Source organism: Eurosta solidaginis, chromosome 3, assembly GCF_040869045.1.
Source record: "Eurosta solidaginis isolate ZX-2024a chromosome 3, ASM4086904v1, whole genome shotgun sequence".
NCBI classification, from domain to species: Eukaryota; Metazoa; Arthropoda; class Insecta; order Diptera; family Tephritidae; genus Eurosta; species Eurosta solidaginis.
The window spans coordinates 239496966-239522388 of record NC_090321.1 but is presented as its reverse complement, the minus strand read 5'-3'; the positions used below and the strand labels follow the sequence as shown (position 1 = coordinate 239522388).

At 34.2% G+C, this 25423-nt stretch overlaps 1 protein-coding gene across 3 annotated transcripts in view; it reads left to right on the top strand.

Annotated features, from left to right (window-relative positions):
• The window catches only part of LOC137245266 (uncharacterized), a 49173-nt gene extending 25414 nt beyond the window's left edge, over window positions 1-23759 (top strand). The window contains exons 1-4 of one of the 3 annotated variants that reach the window (XM_067775631.1): window positions 8197-8467; window positions 16487-16619; window positions 16772-16831; window positions 16956-23759. In XM_067775631.1, the coding sequence (XP_067631732.1) occupies window positions 8332-8467; window positions 16487-16619; window positions 16772-16831; window positions 16956-17118 (492 nt within the window). In that variant the 5' untranslated portion in view covers window positions 8197-8331 and the 3' untranslated portion in view covers window positions 17119-23759. Of the gene's footprint in view, window positions 1-8196; window positions 8468-13540; window positions 13777-16486; window positions 16620-16771; window positions 16832-16955 lie in introns of those variants that run through there. The other 2 variants (XM_067775632.1, XM_067775633.1) reach the window with 2 other exon arrangements.
• Window positions 23760-25423: the final 1664 nt, after the last annotated feature.

The window sequence follows — 25423 nt, the reverse complement described above, 5'->3', positions numbered from 1 at the left end:
CATTTCATGAATGAGGTTGAACAATAATCTTATCCCATTCGTTCACTGAAGGAAATGGTGCTAGTAAAATCAACAAATCGGTTGTGTTGTTCTTGACTTAACGGAGATTCTGTGAAATTGATCGAATTACGGTTAATTCGACCGAGTTCTTTGTCAAACGAACAAATTAGTTTAGTCATTTCAACAGAACAGAAATTGTAGCTCTTAAGTTAACAAAATTCTGTAAAATTGACAGATTCCTGATCAATCTAACTGATTTTTCTGTTAACACAACTGATCTTACAGGTCATTTCAACGGCGATCAACAGTCAATACATGAGCAAATTTCAAAGAGAATTTTACGCTCACTGCGCTCTCTACTTTGTACTTATGACGATGGTGCCACTTGTTAAAAAAACACCAAAATAAGAAAACCATCAAATCGAAAAAACATACAAAAAAAAAAAAAATGGGAAAACAATAAAAAAACTAGTTTTTCAGTTATCAATACAAAACGAAAAAAACCCTTTTTTGAATTTACTGTGCAAAAAATTATGAGATACCGGGACACCTATTTATCGGGTACAATTTTGCAACTTCTAGTCCAAGCGAAATGCAAAATTGCGTCCTCTTGTTGCACAAGTTTTGCTTGAACGAATAGGATTTTTCCAAAGTTAGTAACATTTTGTTCAAGTTTTTATGAATTTTCACTCACGCGAACGAATCTAATAAGATAATAAAAAAACATCCTTTCTTAATGTTGATGTTTCCGACAAAATAAAAGTGTGAGTTGTTTTGGAATCGTTTCAACTTAAAGTGTTACGAAAATTAAACTTGCCGAATTACATGTAAAGTTACTCCAGTGGTGAATTACCTTCCTGCGATTGGATTCTTTACTTTTCTATAACTTACAAGTTCTCCTTTTAAAATGTTACATCAACCATTTATACTACAAGTTTTGTTCGAAACAATCAAGTGTGGCAACTCTACATGCGAGAGAAGAAATTGAGAATGAGCTGAGTTGCAACTGAAAGAATTGAGAATCAGTTTTGTTACTACTACTTTCATTTCTATTTGAAAAGCGAAGTTCAAAACTATAAATTAAACAAGTAAGGAAGGCCAAGTTCGGGTGTAACCGAACATTACATACTCAGCTGAGAGCTTTGGAGACAAAATAAGGGAAAATCACCATTTAGCAAAATGAACCTAGGATAACCCTGGAATGTGTTTGTATGACATGTGTATCAAATGAAAGGTGTTAATGATTATTTAAAACGTAGTGGGCCTTAGTTCTATAGGTGGACGCCTTTTCGAGATATCGCAATAAGGGTGGACCAGGGGTGACTCTGGAATGTGTTTGTACGATATGGTTATCAAATTAAAAGTATTAATGAGAGTTTTAAAAGGGAGTAGCCCTTAGTTGTATATGTGAAGGCATTTTGGAGATATCGACCAAAATGTGGACCAGGGTGACCCAGAACATCTTCTGTCGGGTACCGCTAATTTATTTATACATATATGTCATACCACGAACAGTATTCCTGCTAAGATTGATTTCGTCCTGCAGAACTTTTTCATTTTCTTCTACTTAATATGGTAGGTGTGACACCCATTTTACAAATTTTTTTCTAAAGTTATATTTTGCGTCAATAAACCAATCCAATTACCATGTTTCATCTCTTTTTTCATATTTGGTACAGAATTATGCATTTTTTTCATTTTTCGTAATTTTCGATATCGGAAAAGCGGGCGTGGTCATAGTCGGATTTCGGGCATATTTTATACCAAGATAAAGTGACTTCAGATAAGTACGTGATCTAAGTTTAGTTAAGATATATCGGTTTTTGCGCAAGTTATCGTGTTAACGGCCGAGCGGAAGGGCAGACGGTCGACTGTGTATAAAAACTGGGCGTGGCTTCAACCGATTTCGCATATTTTCACAGAAAACAGTTATCGTCATAGAATCTATGTCCCTACCAAATTTCACTAGGATTGGTAAATTTTTGTTCGACTTATGGCATTAAAAGTATTCTAGACGAATTAAATGAAAAAAGGCGGAGCTACGCCCATTTTGAAATTTTCTTTTATCTTTGTATTTTGTTGCACCATATCATTACTGGAGTCGAATGTTGACATAATTTACTTTTATACTGTAACGATATTAAATTTTTTGTTAAAATTTGATTTAAAAAAATAATTTTTTTTTAAAAGTGAGCGTGTTCTTCATCCGATTTCGCAAATTTTTATTTAGCACACATAAATTAATAGGAGTAATGCGCTTACCAAATTTCATCATGATATCTTCAACGACTGCCAAATTACAGCTTCCAAAACTTTTAAATTAGCACGCCCATTGTCCAAATTTTTCTAATTTTCTATTTTGCGTCATAAGGTCAACGCATCTACCAAGTTTCATCGCTTTATCCGTCTTTGGTAATGAATTATCGCACTTTTTCGGTTTTTCGAAATATTCGATATCGAAAAAGTGGGCGTGGTTGTAGTCAGATTTCGTTCATTTTAAATAGCGATCTGAGATGAGCGCCCAGGAACCTACAAACCAAATTTCATCAAGATACCTCAAAATTTACTCAAGTTAACTTGTTTACAGACGGGCGGACGGACATGGCTAAATGAATTTCTTTTTTCACCCAGATCATTTTGATGTATAGAAGTCTATATATATCTCGATTAGTTTATGCCGTTACTGATTACCGTTATGCGAACAAAGTTAATATACTCTGTGAGCTCTGCTCAGCTGAGTATAATAAAATATAAAATTTGATGAAAGAGCGTTTAATAAAACAAAATAATAAAGTGTATAATGTTTAATGTGTGCCAGCATATTTGATGTAAGCCCAATTGACGTTCGGTTAGTAAGTGCCACCGTGGTGTGATGGTAGCGTGCCCCGCCTGCCACACCGTATGCCCTGGGTTCACACCCTGGGCAAAGCAACATCAAAATTTTAGAAATAAGGTATTTCAATTAGAAGAAAATTTTTTCAAGCGGTGTCGCCCCTCGGCAGTGTTTGGCAAGCGCTCCGAGTGTATTTCTCCCATGAAAGGCTCTCAGTGAAAACTCATCTGCCTTGCAGATGCCGTTCGGAGTCGGCCAGTTTGTAGGGAAAATCAAGAGGAGCACGACGCAAATTGGAAGAGAAGCTCGGCCTTAGATCTCTTCGGAGGTTATCGCGACTTACATTTATTTATTTATTTATGTATATGGCAACATAGGTACTTTCGTACAAAGCTGTCGCAACAACTTTTTTTGTTCATTTCACTACTAAAATGGTCAATTACGAATCAACGATTTGTGCGCAGTTGATTCAACATCTTGTTGCGATGGATAAAAATTAACAGAAATTTCGGTTGAATTGACCCGTATTTCGGTTGATTTTACCAGTCTTTTTCTTTCAGTGTAATATCCAAATAATCGGCTGTATAAGATAAGAAATATATAGTGAACAAATGTACATACCTAAGCGATTTTTTAGATACACTTCCTTTATATAAATGGGCAAAAATCAGCGAACAATGTCTCCTTATATAAAGACATATTCTTGTTAAAGTTTAATTTTTAAACTTTGACATAGAAATTGCAAAAATATTTATGAGAAGTAAAAATATAAAAGTGGAGCGCACATTACTTGGATTGGAAAGTTGGTAGGAAAAGAGATATTATTAGTCAATCAATTGCGCTCCACGTTTATATTTTTACAGACGTTTTTCGCTGATTTTTGTCGATTTATATAAAGAAAGTGTTTACAATATTTTTATTTTCTCCTTTTCTTACATTTTCTCGGTGTCTTAACCTGTCTGTTAAGTTTTACGCTTGTAGCTCAATGAGAACTTACATAAAAATCAATCCCAAAATTCCTTCCGTTTCGTACGATTTTTCTAAATATCTCATCCCGTGCGCTCCCTAGCGAATCTTTTTGTATTGTGTCGTCGGTTGTCATCGACCTCTGAATTAAGCTCTAAATTTTTAACCTCTAGCTCATCAAGAAGTTACTTAAAACCCGGTTTCAATTTTCCAAATAATCTATTTTTTTCGATCCGTGCGCCACCTAATGGAATTTTTTTCTCCTTTCCTTTGTCACGGTGTCTTACCCTGTCTCTCAGGTTTCGTGTTTGTAGCTCAATGAGAAGTTACATTAAAATCGATCTCAAAACACCAAATTTCCAAATTCTTATCTAAACATATCGATCCATGCGCCACCTAACGGAATTTTTTCTTCTTTTCTTAAATTTTCTCGGCGTCTTATCCTACCTATGAAGTTTTACAGTTGTAGCTCAATGAGAACTTACATAAAAATCAATCCCAAAATTCCCTCCGTTTCGTACGATTTTTCTAAATATCTCAGTCCGTGCGCCCCCTAGTGAAACTTTTTGTATTTTGTCGTCGGCTTTCATCGACCTCTGAATTAAGTTTGAAATTTCAAGTCTCTAGCTCATCGAGAAGTTACTTAAAAGCTGGTTTGAAAATTTTCAAAGTCTTATCTAATTATTTCGATCCGTGCCCCACCTAACGGATTTTTTCTTTTTGTTGTATTGTTACGGTGTTCTCACCTATGTGTAAAGTTTAACGCTTGTAGCACAATGAGAAGTTACTTAAAAATCGATTGCAAGATTTGTATGAAAAGCGGACAAACATTCAACCGACCTAATATAAAGGAAGTAAAAATAGGTAGGTACTTTGTGTGAGAATGCAAAGTTTCACGTTTTTTGTGGTCTGCATGAAAAAATTATAACCATGAATCACTTATTTAAATAATATATGACGTAAGCGTAAGTATTTGATGAAATTTGAAGCGTCTAGCCATTAAAGAGGGGCAGGAATGAAAGTTTGTATGGGGTATATACTATATATACCACCGATCTCTATGATTTTTTCAGACAACAATATATGCTATATACCTAAGCATTTGGTGAAATTTGAAACTTCTAGCTGTTAGAATGAAAAATTTCGAAAAGTTTCTTATCTGAACAATCGGTTGTATGGGATATATGCTATATATACCACCGATCTATACAATTTTTTCACACAACAATGACTGCCCTATACGTAAGCATTCGGTGAAGTTTGAAGCCTTTAGCTGTTAAAATGGGGCAGTAATTCCGAAAAGCTTCTTATCTAAACAATCGGTTTTGGGGGTATGTGCTATATATGCGACCGATCTCATCCATTTTGCAGAGAACAATATGTGCAATATACGAAATTTTAATCTGATAAATTGAGGAAGATATGACAAAAAGCCTCTTTTCTGAAAAATCTGTTGTATGGGCGATATATGCTATAGTGGCCCGATCTGGCTGGTTCCGACAAATGTCTGATCGGACACCTAAACATACCCGCACACCAAATTTTATCAATATATCTCGAAAATTGAGGGACTAGTTTGCATACAAACAGGCAGACGGACACAATGACATGTCTAAATCAACTCAGCTCTTCATTTTGATCATTTCTGTATACTTATTGGTGATTCTATTCCTTTCCCTTTAAGGACTTACAATTTTGAGACTCGCGACACAATATACCATTTTATTTTCATGAAAGGTACAAAAATGAAATTATTTTCAATAATTAATAAAAAATTAACAAAAATGCTTTTTGGCACTTGGCGGAAAATTTTATTTTCGCAGCGAAATAGTAGCGAGGATATGGAGTAAATAAGTTCTCAAATCACTTTGAGCAACTGTTATGAACAAGAGTAAGGGCGTTGCATTTGGAGTCATTATTCCTATGATTGCAGCCTTAGAGGATAGCAATACTTTTTCTTTATTACTTTCTTCTTGTTCATTGGATTGCATTCCTTGGATTGTAATACTGAAACCCCATAACGAGAACCAAGCATACATATATGTATAAAAATTTCGAAATCAGCTGTGTGAAATCTATAAAAAAAGATTAAGGGAGTTCAGAATTTTGTGTATTTAACGTTGGAAACGTTGAATATTGAAAAAATATATTGTGGATTTTGATCTTTCGTAATTGCAATACCGTAGCAAATGCATAACCGCGTATTTTGTTAGTGTATTGTAAAAAATATGCTAAGCAAGTTTGCAATGCAATGATGCTAGACCATTTGCACAAAATCCTAAAATCCCTTATTTACTTTTGAAATATATTCGATTTTCGAGCAAATCTAAGTTCTGGTATTTGGGGTATTTCCGTTTAGGTTGCCAAACAAATTCTGGTAACGCTATGGACATATTCAGTTCATCTGAGGTCTTATTCACCGGCCTGTTCAACCTAAACTAACTCTACAAATTATACACTGAAAGAAAAATACTGGTAAAATCAACCGAAATACGGGTCAATTCAACCGAAATTTCTGTCAATTTTTATCCATCGCAACAAGATGTTGAATCAACTGCGCACAAATCGTTGATTCAAAATTGACCGTTTTAGTAGTCATATGAACAAAAAAAGTTGTTGCGACAGCTTTGTACGAAAGTCCCTATGTTGCCATATAAATAAATAAATTAAGGCGCGATAACTTTCGAAGAGATTTTAGGCCGAGCTTCTCTTCCAATTTGCGTCGTGCTCCTTCTTATTTTTTCTTACAAATTGGCGGAACCGGACCTACTTGTTTTATGCCGACTCCGAACGGCATCTGCAAGGCAGATGAGTTTTCACTGAGAGCTTTTCATGGCAGAAATACACTCGGAGTACTTGCCGAACACTGCCGAGGGGCGACCCATAATAGGAAAATTGTCTTCTAAGTGAAAAAGCTTGTTTCTAAAATTTTGATGTTGCTTTGCCCGGGGTGTGAACCCAGGGTCTTCGGTGTGGTAGGCGGAGCATGCTAACATCACACCACGGCGACCACCATATACATACGTAAATATGTGAATCCATAAATACGCATGCTTGCTACATATACATACATATGTACGCACTTACTAACCGAACGTCAATTGGGCTTACATCAAATATGCTGGCACACATTAAACATTATACACTTTATTATTTTGTTTTATTAAACGCTCTTTCATCAAATTTTACATTTTATAATTTATTTAATTTATAGTTTTGAACTTCGCTTTGCAAATAGAAATGAAAATAGTAGTCACAAAACTGATTTTCAATTCTTTCTGTTGCAACTCAGCTCATTCTCAATTTCTTCTGTCGTATGTAGAGTTGCCACACTTGATTGTTTCGAACAAAACTTGTACTATAAATGTTTGCCATAACATTTTAAATAGAGAACTTGTAAGTTATAGAAAAGTAAAGAATCAAATCGCAGGAAGGTAATTCACCACTGGAGTAACTTTACATGCAATTCGGCAAGTTTAATTTTCGTAACACTTTAAGTTGAAATGATTCCGAAACAACTCACACTTTTATATTGTCGGAAACATCAACATTAAAAAAGGATGTTTTTTATTATCTTATTAGATTCGTTCGCGTGAGTGAAAATTCGTAAGAACTTGAATAAAATGTTACTATCTTTGGAAAAATCCTGTTCGTCCAAGCAAAACTTTTGCAACAAGAGGGCGCAATTTTGCATTTCGCTTGGGGAGAGGGTGGAAAATTGTACCCGATAAATAGGTGTTCGGCTATCTCATAATTTTTTGCACAGTAAATTCAAAAAAGGATTTTTACGTTTTGTATTGATAACTAGTTTTTTGTTGTTTTCCCATTTTGTGTGTTTTTTCGATTTGGTGGTTTTCTTATTTTGGTGTTTTTTTTTTAACAAGTGGTACCACCGTCATAAGTACAAAGTAGAGAGCGCATTGAGCGTAAAATTCTCTTTGAAATTTGCTCATGTATTGACTGTTGATCGCAGTTGAAATGACCAGTGAGATCAGTTCTGTTAACAAAAAAATCAGTTAGTTTGATTAGGAATCTGTAAATTTTACAGAATTTTGTTAACTTAAGAGCGACAATTTCTCTTCTGTTGAAAGTACTAAACTAATTTGTTCGCTTGACAAAGAACTCGGTCGAATTAACCATAATTCGATCAATTTCACCGAATCTCAGTTAAGTCAAGAACAACATAACCGATTTTTGTTGATTTTAATAGCACCATTTCTTTCAGTGTACATTTTTTCACTAATTAAAATTTTCGATTTTCGAATTTTTATTTTTTTAATCATTCTATTGAGTTTTCATTTCGTGATAACTAGTTGAGTTCATTTGTTCACGCTCCATAATTGATAAGGCCACAGTGCTATCTTCCGTAAATGGTGGGAGACTGAAATATAAATCGATAAACATTTACCTATGTTAAGCCATAATAATATTACGCATATTAGTCAAGTGTTAACATCGCGCGTATGAACTCAATTTCGCATTCGAATTTTTTGTTTTTATTACCAAATATTATTTCAAGTTTTTAATATATAATGCCGGTTTGGTTAATAGTATTGGGGATATTTGCGGCTGGTATTTGCTGGTTGTGCTGCTGTGCAGCAATTTGTGGATACTGCAATAACAAATTTGACCAAAAAACTAAAATACAAACCTTAACAACAACAAATCGTTAGTACTAATTCTAAATTGTTAATTGATGTAATGGTGGTGGTTTATGATGAAATGCGTCTGGTATGACTGAGAAAAACGTGCATTGTTTGTGATAACTTTATCGATAAGATAGTGGTGACCAAAGCTCCAAGATTGGTAGCTGCCGAAAAAGAAGAGTTTAAGGAAATGAAAATTAGAAATAATAAATGGTATAAAAACATGAAAGGAAGGGACTGTCTTCGTCTCTGCAGAACACCTCATATCGCACCCCCGCTTCAGAAATGACATAAGTAGAAAAACAAGAATATTGATTTAGAGACGGTTTCAATTTGATACATAATTTGTTTTGTTTCCAAAGTTACCAGACTTTTTAAATTCAAGTTGCTTTGCGTTTATTCGTACCTTTAGTATAATATTTAGCATAATTTTAGAAAGAATTTTTCCAGAAAATGTTTTAACTATGTTTTTGATGAGTTGTGTCGTTTGTGATTTGGTTATAAAATTTACATTATTTTTAGTTTTGTCACTTTAACTTTATTTTTATATTCACAAATAACTATATAGTGTATGGTATACATTAGACTGGGTCGAAAAAAAAGTTGCTAATGTCCGCCCCTAAATTTGAAGATTATGTTGAGAGGGTTTCGGAAAAAATTTTTTTTATTTTTTTTTGATCCTTCGAAATACAGCCGAAAAGGGTTTTTCTTTGTAACTTGGTTATTTGATGTCCAATTTTTAAAATTGATATGTCATTATTTTGGCCTTGAGAAGCTTCAGATTTCCGTTTAATGTCATTTTAAGCTATGTAGTCGTTTTCACATGATTAGGTCAGCTAAAAATTTTACCCTCCCGAAACATTTCGAAATTTTATTTTTTTGTTAACGCGTTCAGCGAATTGAAAAAGTAAAAATGTGGGCGTGGTCCGCTGTTTTCCCTTATTTGAAGGGCTGAATTCTTTTTTTGAGAAATTTAGTATAACAGCTGTTGTATATACACGCGCATATGAGAAGCTATAAACGTGCATCTGCAGTTTATAGCTAGTAATTTTATAGCTGGTAACTAAGTAGTAAATTCTAGAAGAAAAAACGCCTAGAAGTATGTGAGCGAGGAAACCGATGAGTATAAAAACAGCACAAGCTGAGGCATGAGCAAATCAGTTTGATTTAAGCACGCTATTGATTGTGTTATAAAGACCATTTTGCATTATTGAATATTGGAGTTATTTATTCAACAGTTTAGCGATACGAACGTTAGCAGAAGATTTGGAATAAACGGAATTGCTCTAAATTCGTTACAATAGTATAGTATTTTTCACAATTGATTAAACAATATAAATGTTACCAGATATTAGCACGAAGTTAAACTGTAATAAAAACCAGTTGGAGACTGTTATCATATTTATTTTAATCAATAGTGGAAACAGAAAAAAAAGCATGGGACTAAACTTATACCATTCAAAAATGTCTTAATACCAAAAATTTATATTTTTGAGTTGTGTCACTTCAGAAGCGGGGTGCGAATGAATGGAGCTAGACAATAATCTGATCAAATTTCAACAATTTTTATTAATTGAACAATCGGTTGTATGAGATATATAAGAAATTACGAAAACCCTCATACCTGGAAAAGGTAATTCTCTACTTTAGCTCACAACTGCTAAAACTCGTCCAAAAATATCGGGGAGGTGTCAAAAGACACGTTTTGTTCCCAGGACCACGAACCCGAAAGCGGAAATTTTATTTCTCTCAAAAGATATTTCCAAAAAACCGCAAATTGACCCCGGAGCGCTCCGAAACCGAGGGTGGGATCCATAGTATTTTTGCGCAGAACACCTTTCTGTATTGGCGGCCTTTGGCCGCGCTTATAAAAAATTACCCTGGGTGGGTCCAACACCGGTTTGGAAACCAAATCTATATCCACGCAAAACACTTTTACCCACAGTTTTTCTTGTGAGTACAACAAAATCATCAAAATTACAACAGCACATGAAAATTTTCAATTTTGTTTGCAAATATCTCCGAAAAGAAATAAAATTTCCAATTTCCGCTTTCGGATTCGTGATCTTGGGACCAAAGCGCGTCTTTTGACCCCTTCCCGATATTATTGGACGAGTTTTAGCAATTGTGAGCTAAAGTAAAGAATTACCCTGTAAAACGGTTATATGGAATATAAGTGTTATACATATATGACTGGACAATTTGTGTAGGAAACAATGTTTTTCATACGTGGAAGCACTTACCTACATAATTGGAGCTTGACCTTATAAATGGTTATAGTTGTCCAACGCGGTACGCCTGTCGCTTTTTCGTTGGGTTGACTGGCGCCAATTGGTAACACCAAAGGAATTGAAGTAAATCGTTTTCCATATGGTTCTCTTATCGGAGTGAAGGCTTCCCTCTTCCGCTGCCTTGATATGCGGGTTCCGATAAGAATACTTTTTTGGCCTGAACATCTTATTTCATTCGCCTAATATAACCTAGCCAGCGTAGTCGCTGCGTTTTAATTCGCTGGGCTATGTTGGTGTCTGCATAAATCTCGCACATCTTATCTTTAAATCTTCTTCAGTACTCGCCGTCGCCGACGCTCTTCTTAAACACTGCCAGAGCCGCCTCATCTGATGTAGCCATGGTCCTTGCTTCTGCACCATATAGCAGGACGGGTACGATAAGTGAATCGTAAATCATCATTTTCCTTTACCGAGATAGGACTTTACTTTTCAATTGCCTACCTAGTATAAGGTAGCATTTATTGGCAAAAGTGATTCTTCGCTGGATTTCAAAGCTGTTCTTGTTTGTAATTTTTTATTTTATTTTAGATAAACGAAATCACAGGGGAGGAGGGTCATACTGTCTGCAAACTGTTTAGTTTCGAACGGCTCGGAGAGGTCCTTCACAATTCTGACTGAGCTGATGGTATTTTCCTACGTCATTCCGCATAGTCAAATAAGTTTTGCAGGGAAACCATATTCAGACATAGCGGCATATAGGCAGCTCCTTTTCCTGCTGTAAAAGGCGGCCGTAAAATCCGCTAAACTAGTCCGACCATGTTTTGCAAAGAATCTGATGCATGCGCCTTACCAACTCATCACCTCCATATTTGAACAGCTCCGTAGGAAATACATCAGCGCCCATGGCCTAATTTTTTAACCTGGTTATCGCCATTTCTACTTCGGACCGGGGAAAATATACTCCATCGTATCGACTGCGGGCTCTTCTGCTTTTTTCTTCCTTGTTGCGCACGATATTAAAGTAGACCTGTAGGCCGCGTCTTTTCTTTCGGTTGAACTCGACTTTATTCATCGCACCAGTGGTTTTTCCGTGGTCGTCGGTAACCAATTTTTTTCCTCGACGACGGTACATAGTGTTTTAGTGATATGCTTCCACTTCTCCTGCATTCCGTGTTGTTGTTGTTGTTGTATTACCGATAAAGACACTCCCCGAAGGTTTTCAGTTTTTATTACTAGCTTCGACAGCCTTAGTTGTTTTGAAATCTAAACGAGTTCTGTTTTTTTGTTGGCCCAAATTAATAATTAACTTTGCTTTCTCCATCTCCTTTTTTCCATCTAACGCGCTTCGATGCTCTCACTTCTTCTTCAGGGGGTCTAATAATCTTGTTTTGAAATCAATTTATCAACAACAAACATAAATACAATTAATAATCATAAAAATGTACACTTACATAATTCTATTAAATTTATTTTATTTTTGAATACGTTTTCGTTTTACTTAACCCACAGTACCAAGGTGCGTATTTATTTCACTTGCTATCTCAGCATTTGTCTTTGTACTGTATTAATGCTGTGTAAGCGTTGCTTATTTTATCAATATTCTACCCGAATGAATTATACGGTTTCTGTTGATTAAAGAGGATTTTTCGAAGACTTCCGCACTTTTCCAACATGAAAATTGCCTTTTACTGGAAACTACATTACATCTTTAGTAATTATCTAAATATAGAACCTAAAATTAATAGTTAGCTTTTATTATTAATTGACATATTTAAGATAATACTGGGTAACTTGGTAGATGTCATTTTATATTATGACATTTCGTATAATTTAGTGCGGGCACCCGCGGTAAAGCTACCTTCCTAACATTTTAGGGTTACATTCCCGGAAGGGCGAGCCAAAATACCCGTTTGCAAATTTGAAAAAAAGGGGCGTGCCAACGCCTACTTACTTACAACGGGTTTTTTTACATTTCTCAAATAGCGAAATCCCTAAGAACTGAGAAATACGAAACACTTCAACCATCGTAGGAGTGCGGATTCAAATCTCACTCCCGGGAGAAAAGGCTTTGAAAAGATTTACAAGGTATAATCGAAACAGTTGTTGCCTTGTCCGTCCTGATGTCACGTTGTTTAAATTTCAAACATTCCAAACCATTAAATAAATTATAAAATTAAAAATTGCTTCAAATAAAATGTTTTCATACATTTAAAGCAATAAGGGTAGTCCCCGCTCATACAAATAGACAACATTGGTTAATTCGTTGTAGTTATCTAAATAGAACAAAAAGCAACAACACCAAGTGTCTTTGAAACCGCCTTACCAACGCATAACTTTACCACATGATGACATACGAAGTATGGACTGTGAATAAAGAAAAATATGCAAAGAAGGCAATTGGGATAAGGTTTACAAAAACTAAGGCATGCCGTGGATGAATGCGTTTGTAGCACTTCAACCATCGTAGGAGCGCGGGTTCAAATCCCACTCCCGGGAGAAAAGGCTTTGAAGAGATTTACAAGGTATAATCGAAACAGCTGTCGCCTTGTCCGTCCTAATGTCACGTTGTTTTTTCCCAAATCATTAAAGAAAAAAATAATTATTTCATTAGAAAACACAATTTTAACAAATTTGAGTTCTACATACCCACAATGACTCTGGGTGGGTTTCAGTTTAGTTCTATTGAGGAACAAAGCAGCATTCTCAATACATTTTTTGTGCCCCGCACTGTATCTGGAGTAAATAACGTCTAAATCTTATCAGTGAACAAATTTTATCAGCATTTTTTTTTAAATACTAAGATACTAATTCAATCGTTATTTACTATTCCCTTTTTTGCTGGAAGTTTCTTCTATTTCAGTTCATATTTAACTAATTTTGTAACAAGTTGCATTTCGTGGGGCTTTTCTGTTAAAAATTGCTTTGTTATTTTACATTTTATTTTAATTTATTATTTGTTTTGACTGTCGTATTATGTTCGTCGATAGTTTAGCTTTTGCTTTATTTGTAACCTTTTTTGCATTCGCTTTGGCTACTTTTTGTGCATTTTATATGCGGGGTCGTAAACGTGATACCACCAATGCATCAATTTCTGATAAAGGTTGGGTAATCTCGTGTTTATGACGAATTTGCAATATTTAATACAAGTGTTAAATTGTCATAAGAGCGACAAATAAGTTATAACGAAAAAAATTTCAAGATACATGTCTACTTGTCTTCGTTTGTGAAAATCAGCTTATGTTGAATTAAAGCAGCTTAAGTTGAATTAAGAAAAATCTGTCAAGGACCTGTGCATCATTTGCCGTGTTTTTACGCTCATATGCGTTTGCGCTTATATTTTATTTAGATAGATAAGTGCGGATACAAAATTAAAGCGGAAACGCATATGCCCTTAATAAAAACACGACCGTTATTATGTAGCCCTATCTGACAGTTTCTTGAGCCTATTTCAACTACATGCAAATATTACCACATACATGAATAATAAGGGAAATTCACAGTTACGTTCTCCTGTTCACAAATCCTAACCATACTTTACGGTGTTAAGTCGCGCTGCATTCTGCCTTACAAGAGTAGAGCAAGGAAGTTACATATAGGGGAACAACTGGATTATAAGGGAAGCAATAGCGCTAGACCTCAGTATTATTTTCCGCTATCTTCTGAACAAAGTTTGTAAAGTTTAACTGGAGTGTATTGTTTTCATTTGTGGGCGAGTTGGCGTTTATTTTGTTTTTATATCGTAAGGACCTTAACCCCTTTGTGGTTCCAGCTCGGGCGCCATTCCAATCATTTTTCAGATGGATGAAAATCGAGTATATTTTTAGGAAGGCCAAAGTTTCCTGTGGACTGCAATATTATGAGCAAGTTCTTGATCTCGTTACGCTAGAGTTGAGAAATTCGAATATTGATATATTTCGAGAGACGTAGATGCAATAGGGCAAAAGTAGGTGGTGAGACGCCTTTAATTCGCTACATGTGCCGAAATATTTCAAATATATATCAAATACTGTATAAAGTGATTATATACATATATGAAAAAGATGAGCAGGAGGGGAAGAGAGAAATAGACAAGAAAAGAGTTGGTGGGGTAGGCGAAAAACAATGATGGGAAAAATTGAAAGAAAGGTAAAGAAAAATACATAAATAGGAATATGCCCGGAAATGAGAAATGCAGAGGAGGGAACAGGGATAGGGACAGTTAGGAAAGCGCTTAGTGATAGAGATAGTGGGAAGTAAGAAGAGGGAAGGGAAGGGGAAGATAAATAAAGTTGTAGGGGTATCAAAGGGAAGGGCAAAATGAACGTATTATTAAGAAAACAATAGGTGTCAGAAAGAGAGAGAGAGGAAGACGGGAAGCAAAAAGTAAAAAAATAGAAATAGCATTAAAACGGAAAAGGATAAAGGAGTAGGAGAGGAGCAGCAAAGGAAAACAGTGGGATAAGGAGAAAAGGAGGTCGAAGAGGAGATGGAGAAAGTAAGGAGCGAGGGATGCATCCGAAGGCGGGGAAACGGAAGGTCAGGGAGGAGGAAAAGGCCAAAAGCAAAACGAATAGAAATAGGACACGAAAGGGAAAGCAAACGAAGAATAGAATAGGGGCAGCGGCTTAAGGGTCTGAGACTTTTCCCATGGTACGCATGCCTGTCGTCAAAAGAACTAAAATCCACAGACCGAAAAGGTGCGATATGGTCGGGCTAGTACTAACACCTCACTTATGCTAATTTCCGGAACGTAACGGGTAAATATCCGGCAAAGGATCATCATAATCCGTAATACTCCACAAAGCCTTTGAGGAGTGTCTTTGTCGCTACAAGAAGATGAAAAAGAGGAAATATGAAGAAGAAGAAAGAAGATGAAGAAGAAAAGAAGAAGAAAGAAGAATAAGAAAGAATAACAAAAGAGAAGAAGAAAAGGAAGAAGCGGAAGTGAAGTAGAAAAACTTAGAAAGGCAATTAAATAGATGGAGAAGGAGATGAAATAGAAGAAAAGAAATGGGGGTAGGGAAAAACCAAAGAAAAGTAGAGCAAACAGATGCAGACGATCAAGGAAATGGAATGAAAATGAAGAAGAAGAAGAAAAACAGTGCGGGAAAGAACCAAATTAAAGCTACAAAGAAAAAGAAAAGGTTGATGGAGAAAAATCGACAAAAGAAAATATTTTGCTTTGGAACTATAATTGCATTAAACTAAACTGTAGCAAAGCGAGAAAGAGTTTTCTAATGAGATTCAAGGGGTTGTTTAGTGCAATATAAACCTTTACCTATTCGAGGCAAATCATGCTACAAATTTAAATGTATGATACACTTATTTAGCAGGCGAGGCTCTGGCGATCCCAAGCTCCTCAGGAAACTAGTAAGTGTGGATCGGTATGACCTGGAAGGCTCAACGTGGTCATATTAAATCGATCCCGAGGTAGTCGGGATGGAAGAAGAAGATGCTAAAGAAGATGATGAAGAAGAAGAAGAGAAAAAAAAAGAAAAGGGAGGAGTTTGAAGATGATGAAGATGGAGATCAATAAGAAAAAGAATAAAAATAAGCAGAAGAAGAAGAAAGAGAAGGACAAAAAGTAGAAGAATAAGATGAAAAAGAAGAAGAATGAGAAGAAGATGGTGAAGAAGAAGAAGAACGAAAGGTAGAAGACGAAAAAGCCGAAGGTGAAGAGGAAGAATTTGCTAATAGTATCATACATTACGGAAAAAGAAGTCCAAATAAAATACTTTGTTCCTAGTCCTTAAATATTATCAAGCTCATAAAACTGATGTGTAATTCAAAATTATCCTTAATCTAACTTGAATCAATTTAATTTTTTACAGCACCCGTCGTAGTAACATCAGCCACACATACCGCACCTCGCAGCTATCCGGTTGCGCAAATGGTGCCACCACCCACCGCCGGATATCAGCAACAGCAGACCATGTATCCACCGTATCCAACACAAACACAACAGTAAGTAATTAACACATATACCACAGCTAAATGATAAACAAATTACCAAGCATTTTCAGCAGCTACAAGAATTTAAAACAACATCATGGTACCATGTTTAAATTTGAATTAGCCTCAACTACACAATTTTTTTTGTATTTCTATTTTTACAGCGCTCCCGTGCACATGCCTATGCCTATGCCGATGCCAACTGCTCAACCGCCTATGCCTGCGTAAGTTTTGTGTGTGTGTGTGTGTTTTCGAAAACCATGTTTTAATAATATTTTGTTAGTGTTGTTGTTTGTGCGCGCAAAATTATTTGTTAACTAATTTGCAAATTATATTCCTCACTTACAGTGTGCAACCTTATATGGCGCCTTATCCACCAGCTTCTGCGGCTAATATGAATCCACCCAGTTATGATGCTGTTGTTGCAGGCAATGCTCCAGGCGCACAAAATAATTCAAGCAGCGGTTATGAAAAACAAGCACCATATAATCCCAGTTATAATGCATACTAAAGCAGCGTAATGTACATAGTTATGCTAAATGAAATGTTGAAAGTAAACAATTACTACAAATTAATGTAGATTTGATAAATATACATTTAACTATATATATTAATGTAAGAATATATGTACATGATTAGTTATTTATATTAAGTAAGTAAGCCATATAACGAAGGTGTGAGTTGCTACTTCCGCTTAATAAAATTGAGTTTAAAACGATTTTATCAATTTTGTCTCATACCACGTTAAGTGCGTATATACCTACGCACCTTTATATATATCGTTAGCTTAATGTGAAAATGTGCTAAGTCACTTTTTACGAATTTGACAGGAGACGAAAAAAAATGAATAATTTTTGAAATATACTTTTTTTCAAAACTGTGAATGAGGATACCTTAGTTGCAATACTTTTGAGTGTAGAAGCTTTGAAAAAGATAAATAAAAATCATATATGCTAACCCAGCAGCTATTTTATGACTTAGCACAATTTCCGCACTCAAAACAATTTTTTTCTCCTGACTTGGCACTTTTTACTCAATATGTTTCCCCATCACTCATCCCCTCTAATGATTGAAATATAACACTAAAACTATATATATCACAAAAAATACTATTTATTTGTCAAACTTTTTCTAACGGTTCTGATCTGGACTCTTTTGCCGGATGTGCGCAGACAATAATTTATTTTTAAATTGAAACAAATGCTGTGTTGTGTCTTATTCCAAAAAGAGAACTGTCACATACCTTATCTACAAATGAAATGCTAAATCTCCTAATCGTTGTCAAGGCTTGGGTATAATTTTTGACTCCAAACTCTCTTTTTCTAGTCACATTCGTTGTTTCAAAATTTGTTGCAATGGTTGGGTTCAGTAGACGTAACACCAGTGACTTTAAGAACCCTATGACGTAGAAGGCACTTTATATATCCTTGGTCAGAAGTGGTCTTGAATAATGCTCAATAATATGGAATCCTTTCTATGATTCTAGCTCCTATAAAATTGAGAAAATGCAAAAATTTTTTACAAAAATTGCTTTACGTATGCTCCACTGGCCTGGTCTTCAGGCTTTGCATGACAGAAGAACTTATCTCACTCATGCTTGCCTATAATGTAATAAACTCTAGCACGAATTGAAAGAAGATTACGGTCAGCGCAAAGCATTTATCAAACACCAAAGGCATGGCTCAATTGGGTAAATCCAATTTCAAGGGGTTGTGTTCGCAACCCTCTCAAGGGATTGCAAGCGCAATATATAGCTTCTCCAACCTAATTGTCAACCTCACCTAACCGTGGCGAATCCTGTTTCATTGACAGCCGAGGCTCTGGCGACCCCAAGTTCCTAGAAGGTTTAATGTGGTCATATAAATCGTTCCCGAGGTGGTCGGGCTAGTACCTTAATAGTGCTTTTTTACCGGAACGTACCGGATCTATATCCGGCAAAGGACCACCAACATCGGTAACACTGCCCAAAGCCTTCGGGGAGTGTCTTTATCGTTAATACAACAACAACAAAGCATGTACTTTTAGACTGAATGAATTAAATAAATAAATAAAATGCGCGCACAAAGAAATGACTAGTAATTCACATTGATATTACTGACAGGTTGACTTAGCACATTCTTTTTAACAGCTGACGACTTAGCACATTTACACCTCATTGCCCACAGCACGTAAAAATGAAAAATTAAAATATTAATTTTTTGTGATCGATATATTTTGAATTCTGTTTTAAAACTGCATTAAAATAAAATTTTTCAAAAAAAGTGACTTAGCACATTTTCACATTAACCTAACGATATGTATATGCACATTTGCATATGTATTGTATAACGGCCGAAGCAAATGCGTATGCTATGCGATCAAATTAAATGAATATACAAATATTTCATACAAAACATTTGTATGTTCGATTTTGTAAAAGATAATTATTAGCCGTGTTTTTTTTTACACGCGTATACGTTTCGTTTGCGCGTAAAAAAAAACGCCTATCCTCGCTTAGATAATGCTTAGGAGACCCATCTAGCGGCTGTGGTTAAACAACTAGCTACAGCAACAGGGTGTACCGAAAAGCGGAGACACAACCATCTTCTGTTGCATTTCTGTGTATAATCAGTTGTGATAAATAGTGGACGCGCATAGAATACATATAATTAGTGCAGAGGGTGAAACATAGACACATATTTCAGTTACATCTGAGTATAATGCGTGTTGAAATTTAGTAGTATTAATTTTATGCGTAGCAATTTCAGAGGTGTATTAAAGTTTGTCGCTTAGCAGTTCCTATAAAGTTTAAGCGTAAACGTATACAGATGAGAAAAAAACACAGCTATTATATATAAAGGAAGCAACTGTAAGCAGACAAATAGCTGCAATACTTAAAGGATCATTTTTGTATTTTTTTTATTTGACGTTATACAAAAATACATAAAAGATAACTTCATTATACACTTAACCAAAGAATTTTTCTAGATAAGTCTAAATCAATTCTTGAATCATTTTAGCATGTAAAATATGTAAAATAGGTGGCCTCGTTTTCATCGACACAATACAATTTACTAAGATGTAAAACTATGGAAAAATATTAGGAAAATACTGTTTGAAAACAGTTTTCCAAAAAATATTTCAGCTTACGGATGAGTACGTAACGAAAAAGCGGGATAATCGCATACTCCGACCAAAGAGTCATAATGTCGAAATAAAAATTTGTGCGAAAATTCAAAAAAAAAAAAAGAAAAAAAAAATAATAATAACTGGTTTACGAGTGAGTGATAGCAATAAGCTGATTACATGTTTTAAAAATGTTCTTAATTTAATTTTTTGTTCCTATTCCTTTAAAAAAGTTGTAGCATGTATGATTTATGTCTATAAGGATAATTTGCAGAACGGCAAGTTAACTCTTTAACTCAGAGTTAAGTTGACATGAGAAAACAATTTTGACATTTTTGGAAAATTTTTAAAATTAACCCTGAGTTAAAAAAATAACTTGCCGTTCGGCAAGTGAACGTAAAAGAGTTTCAAACAAATCTCTTTACCATCAGCAAACTTAGCTTGGCCAGTAAACGCCCGCTCGATATCGGTCGGTTTCTTGCCCATAATTTAAAATAAAAGTAGCTAGTTCGCATAAGCGATTTGATAAAAAACTAGCACCAATGTACCCCTGGGAACATGAAAATGGCAGCAAACATATATTTGCACACTTTTTCAGATATTTAAACAAATTTTACTAAAAACTTGAATGAAAATCATGCAAACTGATTTCAAAAACGTTATCGAAAAATTCGAAGCGTTGAAACATGCATATCACGGCGAATCTATTCAAAGTGATGGCAATCCAGATTCAACCCAATTTGCGTGCACAAGAATGTCACATCAACAGAAAATTAGTATTGATTTCGATTAACTGATATCTATGCAAAGGCGTTGTTAGGAAATTATCAAGAAGAAGCAATCAGCTGATGGGATAACAACAGCTGGCACAGAATTCGCTTTGATTCATATTTTGTAGTGCAAGTAAATTTAAAGCTAATACAAGTCTGAAGTTTCTCGAAATACAAATTTCTTTTTGACAGTATTTTTCAATATGCAGAAATAGGTGGATTATCCTTATGGCTTAATCTCTTAGAAAAGTTGTTTGTTTTGTCGAAGATAGCCTTCTGAACATACATATTCCTAATTTGAAAGTTTGCCCTTTGTGGTATATTTTTTATTATTACACTATGCGATAAAATAAACTTTTTTCTGGGTTTTAGACCAAACCCACTTTTTTGTAGAGATTGAGGCTCAAGTAGACAAAGTATTATCTCCGTTTTTCGAAGTTAGCCTCCAACAAATAGATGTCGGCTTTCGAAGTTCGAAATTCTACATTTCGGAATTTATTTTTTTGTTAACGCGTACAGCAAATTAAAAAGTAAAAATGTGGCCGTGGTCCGCTCTTTTCCTTATTTGAAGGGCTGATTTCTTTTTTTGAGAAATTTACTATAACAGCTGTTATACGAGGTGAAAAGTCAGATAGTCCCATAATAGTGGCTAATACTTTTATGTCTGCACATACTCTCCACTGGAATTGCTCGTACTGCAATTTTTCAAAAAAAGAATTCAGCCATTCAAATAAAAGAAAAAGGCAGGCCATGACTACATTTTTACTTTTTTAATTTGCTGAATGCGTTAACAAAAAAATAAAATTTCGAAATGTAGAATTTCGAAATCGAAAAACGGAGATAGTACTTTGTCTACTTAAGCCTCAATCTATACAAAAAAGTGGGTTTGGTCCAATACCCAGTCGGCTGTTGCACAGTGTTATTAGTTAAAATATTATTTGAATAGTATAAATTGTTTCACATTTATGTAACCAGGAGTAAAAATTTCAGACACTTCGGCTTTTTATTTTTTTCGAAGATCGCACTTTTTGCTTGTTTTAAAAAACTTGCGAAGAAAAAAATTATACCATTCAAATGAGAAAAAAGGAGAATCGCCCCTACATTTTTACATTTTTACTTTTTGTAGTTTTTGCGAAACGTCAATTTATAAAAAAAAGAATGAATAAATTTGAACTTCGAATAATAATTTCGAAAAACGGAATTTACTTGTTTACTTAGGGCTTAATCTCTTAAAAAAGAAGTTTGTTACGTCAAAAGTAATTTCTCTTTTTTTCAAGGTCAGCCTTCAAATACTATGGGTTTTCGAAGTTCAAATTTTACTTTTAACATATGTTTTTATTTTTAGTTAAAATATTATACGTATCCTTTACATTTTTTTCTTTGACATGGAGTGAAAATTTCAGATCTATAAAAGCCTACAATACAACATACATTTTAGTTTTTTAGTTTTTCAAAATGTTAATGTATAAAAAAAAAAAAAATTACGAAAGAACCGATTTCGAACTTCGAAAGACAACTTCGAAAAACGGAGAATTAAATTTTTTTGGGTATGGCTTAATCTCCTTAAAAAAGTAGTATGATTGAATACTCAAAAATTTGATTTTTCCGTTTAAAGTAAATATACAGAACAGTCTTCAATAAATTTTTTAATTGGGGCATTCTTTTTATACTGCCTGAGATTTGGCGCTTTTCTTAACAATTTCTGCTATAGTTGTGAGAAGCAACCACCTTTTTTGTAAAAGACAATCTTCCACACCGTAATACAATCACTTTCAGAATAATTTCGAGCTAGTTTAAAATAAGAAAAATCGACAATAAATGATGATTGCCATGAAAAAGGTGTATAAATGAAATTATAAAAACAAGTTTTAATAGAGCTTTCGAAAAATTAACTAAGGAACTTCGTGAAAATTTCGAAATATGTAAATGCTTAGAGTTTTCAGAAATTTGTTGAGCTTGCGATGTCCTTCCTTATAAAAACCTCACTTCGAAAAAAAAGTCATAAATCAATGAGACTTTTGAGAGACTTTAAAATTTTACATTGTTAGCCTAAAATCGATAACTCTATCTATCTATCTAAAATTGCATACACAAAATGTTAGCGAAAATTCCAAGTACGAGTTCTGAGATTTTGATGAAGTTTTTTAATCATTGCTCGGGCTTATTTCGGAGTTATAATTGAACAAAAAAAAAACATCGAAGTAAATGTAATATAATAAAATACAATATTTTAATTAAAGTTAATAGCATTAAATATTGTAAATTATTAGATTTGTTGAGCTAGAAGCCTTCACAGAATGAACAAAACATTTTTTTTGTATTCATTTATAATTTATTTGGTCGATATTTCGACTTCCATCTGAAGTCATCATCAGGGACATATGGATATGTATGTCGATCATAATATAAAATAAGAATAAAAAAAATAAGTTTTACAAAATACAATACAAAGAAATTAAAAAAAATTAGTTTTATTCATTATGATGTGGGTTTCGTTTTGAAACAAAGTGAAAAGAGATTATAACCACTTTCATCCCGAAAATGACAACCGAAATACTTTATTAATTTTTATTTTTATATTGGATGACCTTAAGACAATTGAAGCACTTAGGCAATTCATAAGGTCTTCTATTCACCATATGTGCTATGCTTTCATCGAATTTTGTATTTGAAACCATGGCAAGAATTTAATCTTGAAACGTAATATGAATACGATACTCTTGTGAATTGCCCATATAGACACATTCAGTCTACGTGAGGTCTTTAGTGACCAATCTGTTAAACATAAGATAATTGGAGGCACAAATTTATGTATCATCCATACACAAGTATATACTAAACTATATGATCGTCCAAAAAAAGAAAAAACAAAAATACTTTTGTGATATATGAAGTTACTTTAAGATTGAGGAATATACACATTAATGCAGTTCGATTTTGTAAATTAAAACACAAATTTTTCCTGCCATTTGTGTATGCGTGAATTTATTTTAAATTACTTTGAGTTGTCCTTAATACATAAGTATATAATATTATTTTATCTTCAATATATACTATATATAATATTAAAAAATTTGCCAAATTCAATGCATTTCCAAAAAAACTGAAATTTATAAGAAATATTTATATATTTAATATTTAACACTAATTGATTCAAAATTGGCATAAATGTTTCTGATTGCTTAAAATAATTATTCAATACTTATACTACAAACTATAGCTTCGTGAAAAATTATTGAATATGAAAAAATAAAGATATACATTTTACAAAAAAAAATGTGTCTAATGTAGTTGTTATATTATCTCAAAGGTAGCAAATGCTATCGGCATTCGAAGGGGCAGACCCTCCTGAGCTGAAAAAAAAACAGCTTCACTATGACTCAGTCTCCCTCGTTACTTACACTGCGTTACAAAAACGAGCTTTAGTGCTGTCCTATGAACCAAATATACTTTTTCGGAAAGGGGAAAAAAAATAAAAATACACGTGTATCGCGATTTTCATGTATACGTCAGAATTTTTTTTTGATATATAAAGTAGCTCGTAGTGTCCGTCTGTCCGTCTGTGTGAAAGACTTTGGATCGATTTTTAACCCTTTTTTCCGTGATCCAATCGAGCTGAATTTTTGCAGGCAGACTCGTGGAAATGTTTTTATCAATTTTCAGATTTTCCTGAGGTTTTTTAATGGTTATCGGTTTTTTTTGTAACGGTTTCAGCTAATTAAAAAACCGAATTTTTTTATTAATTTTATTATATTCAAATTAAAAATTGTTATATTAAAAATTTCAATGCTTTTAAAGAAACTTAGGCTTTTTATTTTTGCGTTTGTATGCATTTGTGTCAGTATCGCGACAAATAGACCAACAGTATTCGCCAAGCATATGCGTAATGTTCTGTCCTTTAAAGCGCTTTTCAATGGCCGCAATGTCCTGATGGAACCTTCGCCATGCTCATCGCTACAAGCTCCTAAATCATCAGGGAAAAAATTTAAATGATTGTGAAGGAAATGGATCTTTAGCGATATTAATATGCCCATTTCGCCATATGCCGAAATCATTTCTGCAACAATATTTTTATAATTGGCAGCTCGTTTGTTGCCAAGAAACGGCTAAATAACGGCAACTGTGCCTTTCCATGCACGTTGTTCGATAGCATGCAATTTTGATGAAAATTCATAACTTGCAACTACGTTTTTTATCTGCGGGCCATAGAAAACACCTTAAATCATACACATCATTAAAAAAATAAAGTTACTGAATGCCTTCTTAAAAAAATACCTACACGAATCTTTGCGCCGCTCAATTTCGGAAAAATTTTGCGCAAACTTGCAATCGCCTCGCCCTCATGATGCAGTTTTTTTAACAAAATTTGATACGATCCTAGTAGCGCAACTGTCCGCTGATCGGAACAAACATACAAACGGCACAGAGTGTGTTGTATCAAACACTAAATTAAAAGAATTTAAATGATGTAATTTTGATTGTGCAATTCAATGTTTCATCTGTCATACCAGTTGTAAGTGCTGTAAAAGTCATAAACAGTTTAGCGTTAGAAAGTTACTATTGATAAACAACAAATATATGGAGTAGGGAGGGTCGAAAAACAATTTTTTTTTTCGGAACGCTTTAGTAGTTTAAAAATTTGGAGTCCCTTAAAGTTCTGCCGAAAAAAGTGAAAAAACAAAGTAAAAAAAAAAAAATTTAATTTAGGAAAATCGGAGCATTGATAAAAATCAATTTTTTTGACGTGATACAGACATTTCCACGAGTCTGCCTGCAAAAATTCAGCTCGATTGGATCACGGAAAAAGGGTTAAAAATCGATCCAAAGTCTTTCACGCAGGCGGACAGACGGACACTACGAGCTTTATACTTTATACATAAAAAAAAATATTCTGACGTGTACATGAAAATCGCCGATACACGTGTATTTTTATATTTTCTC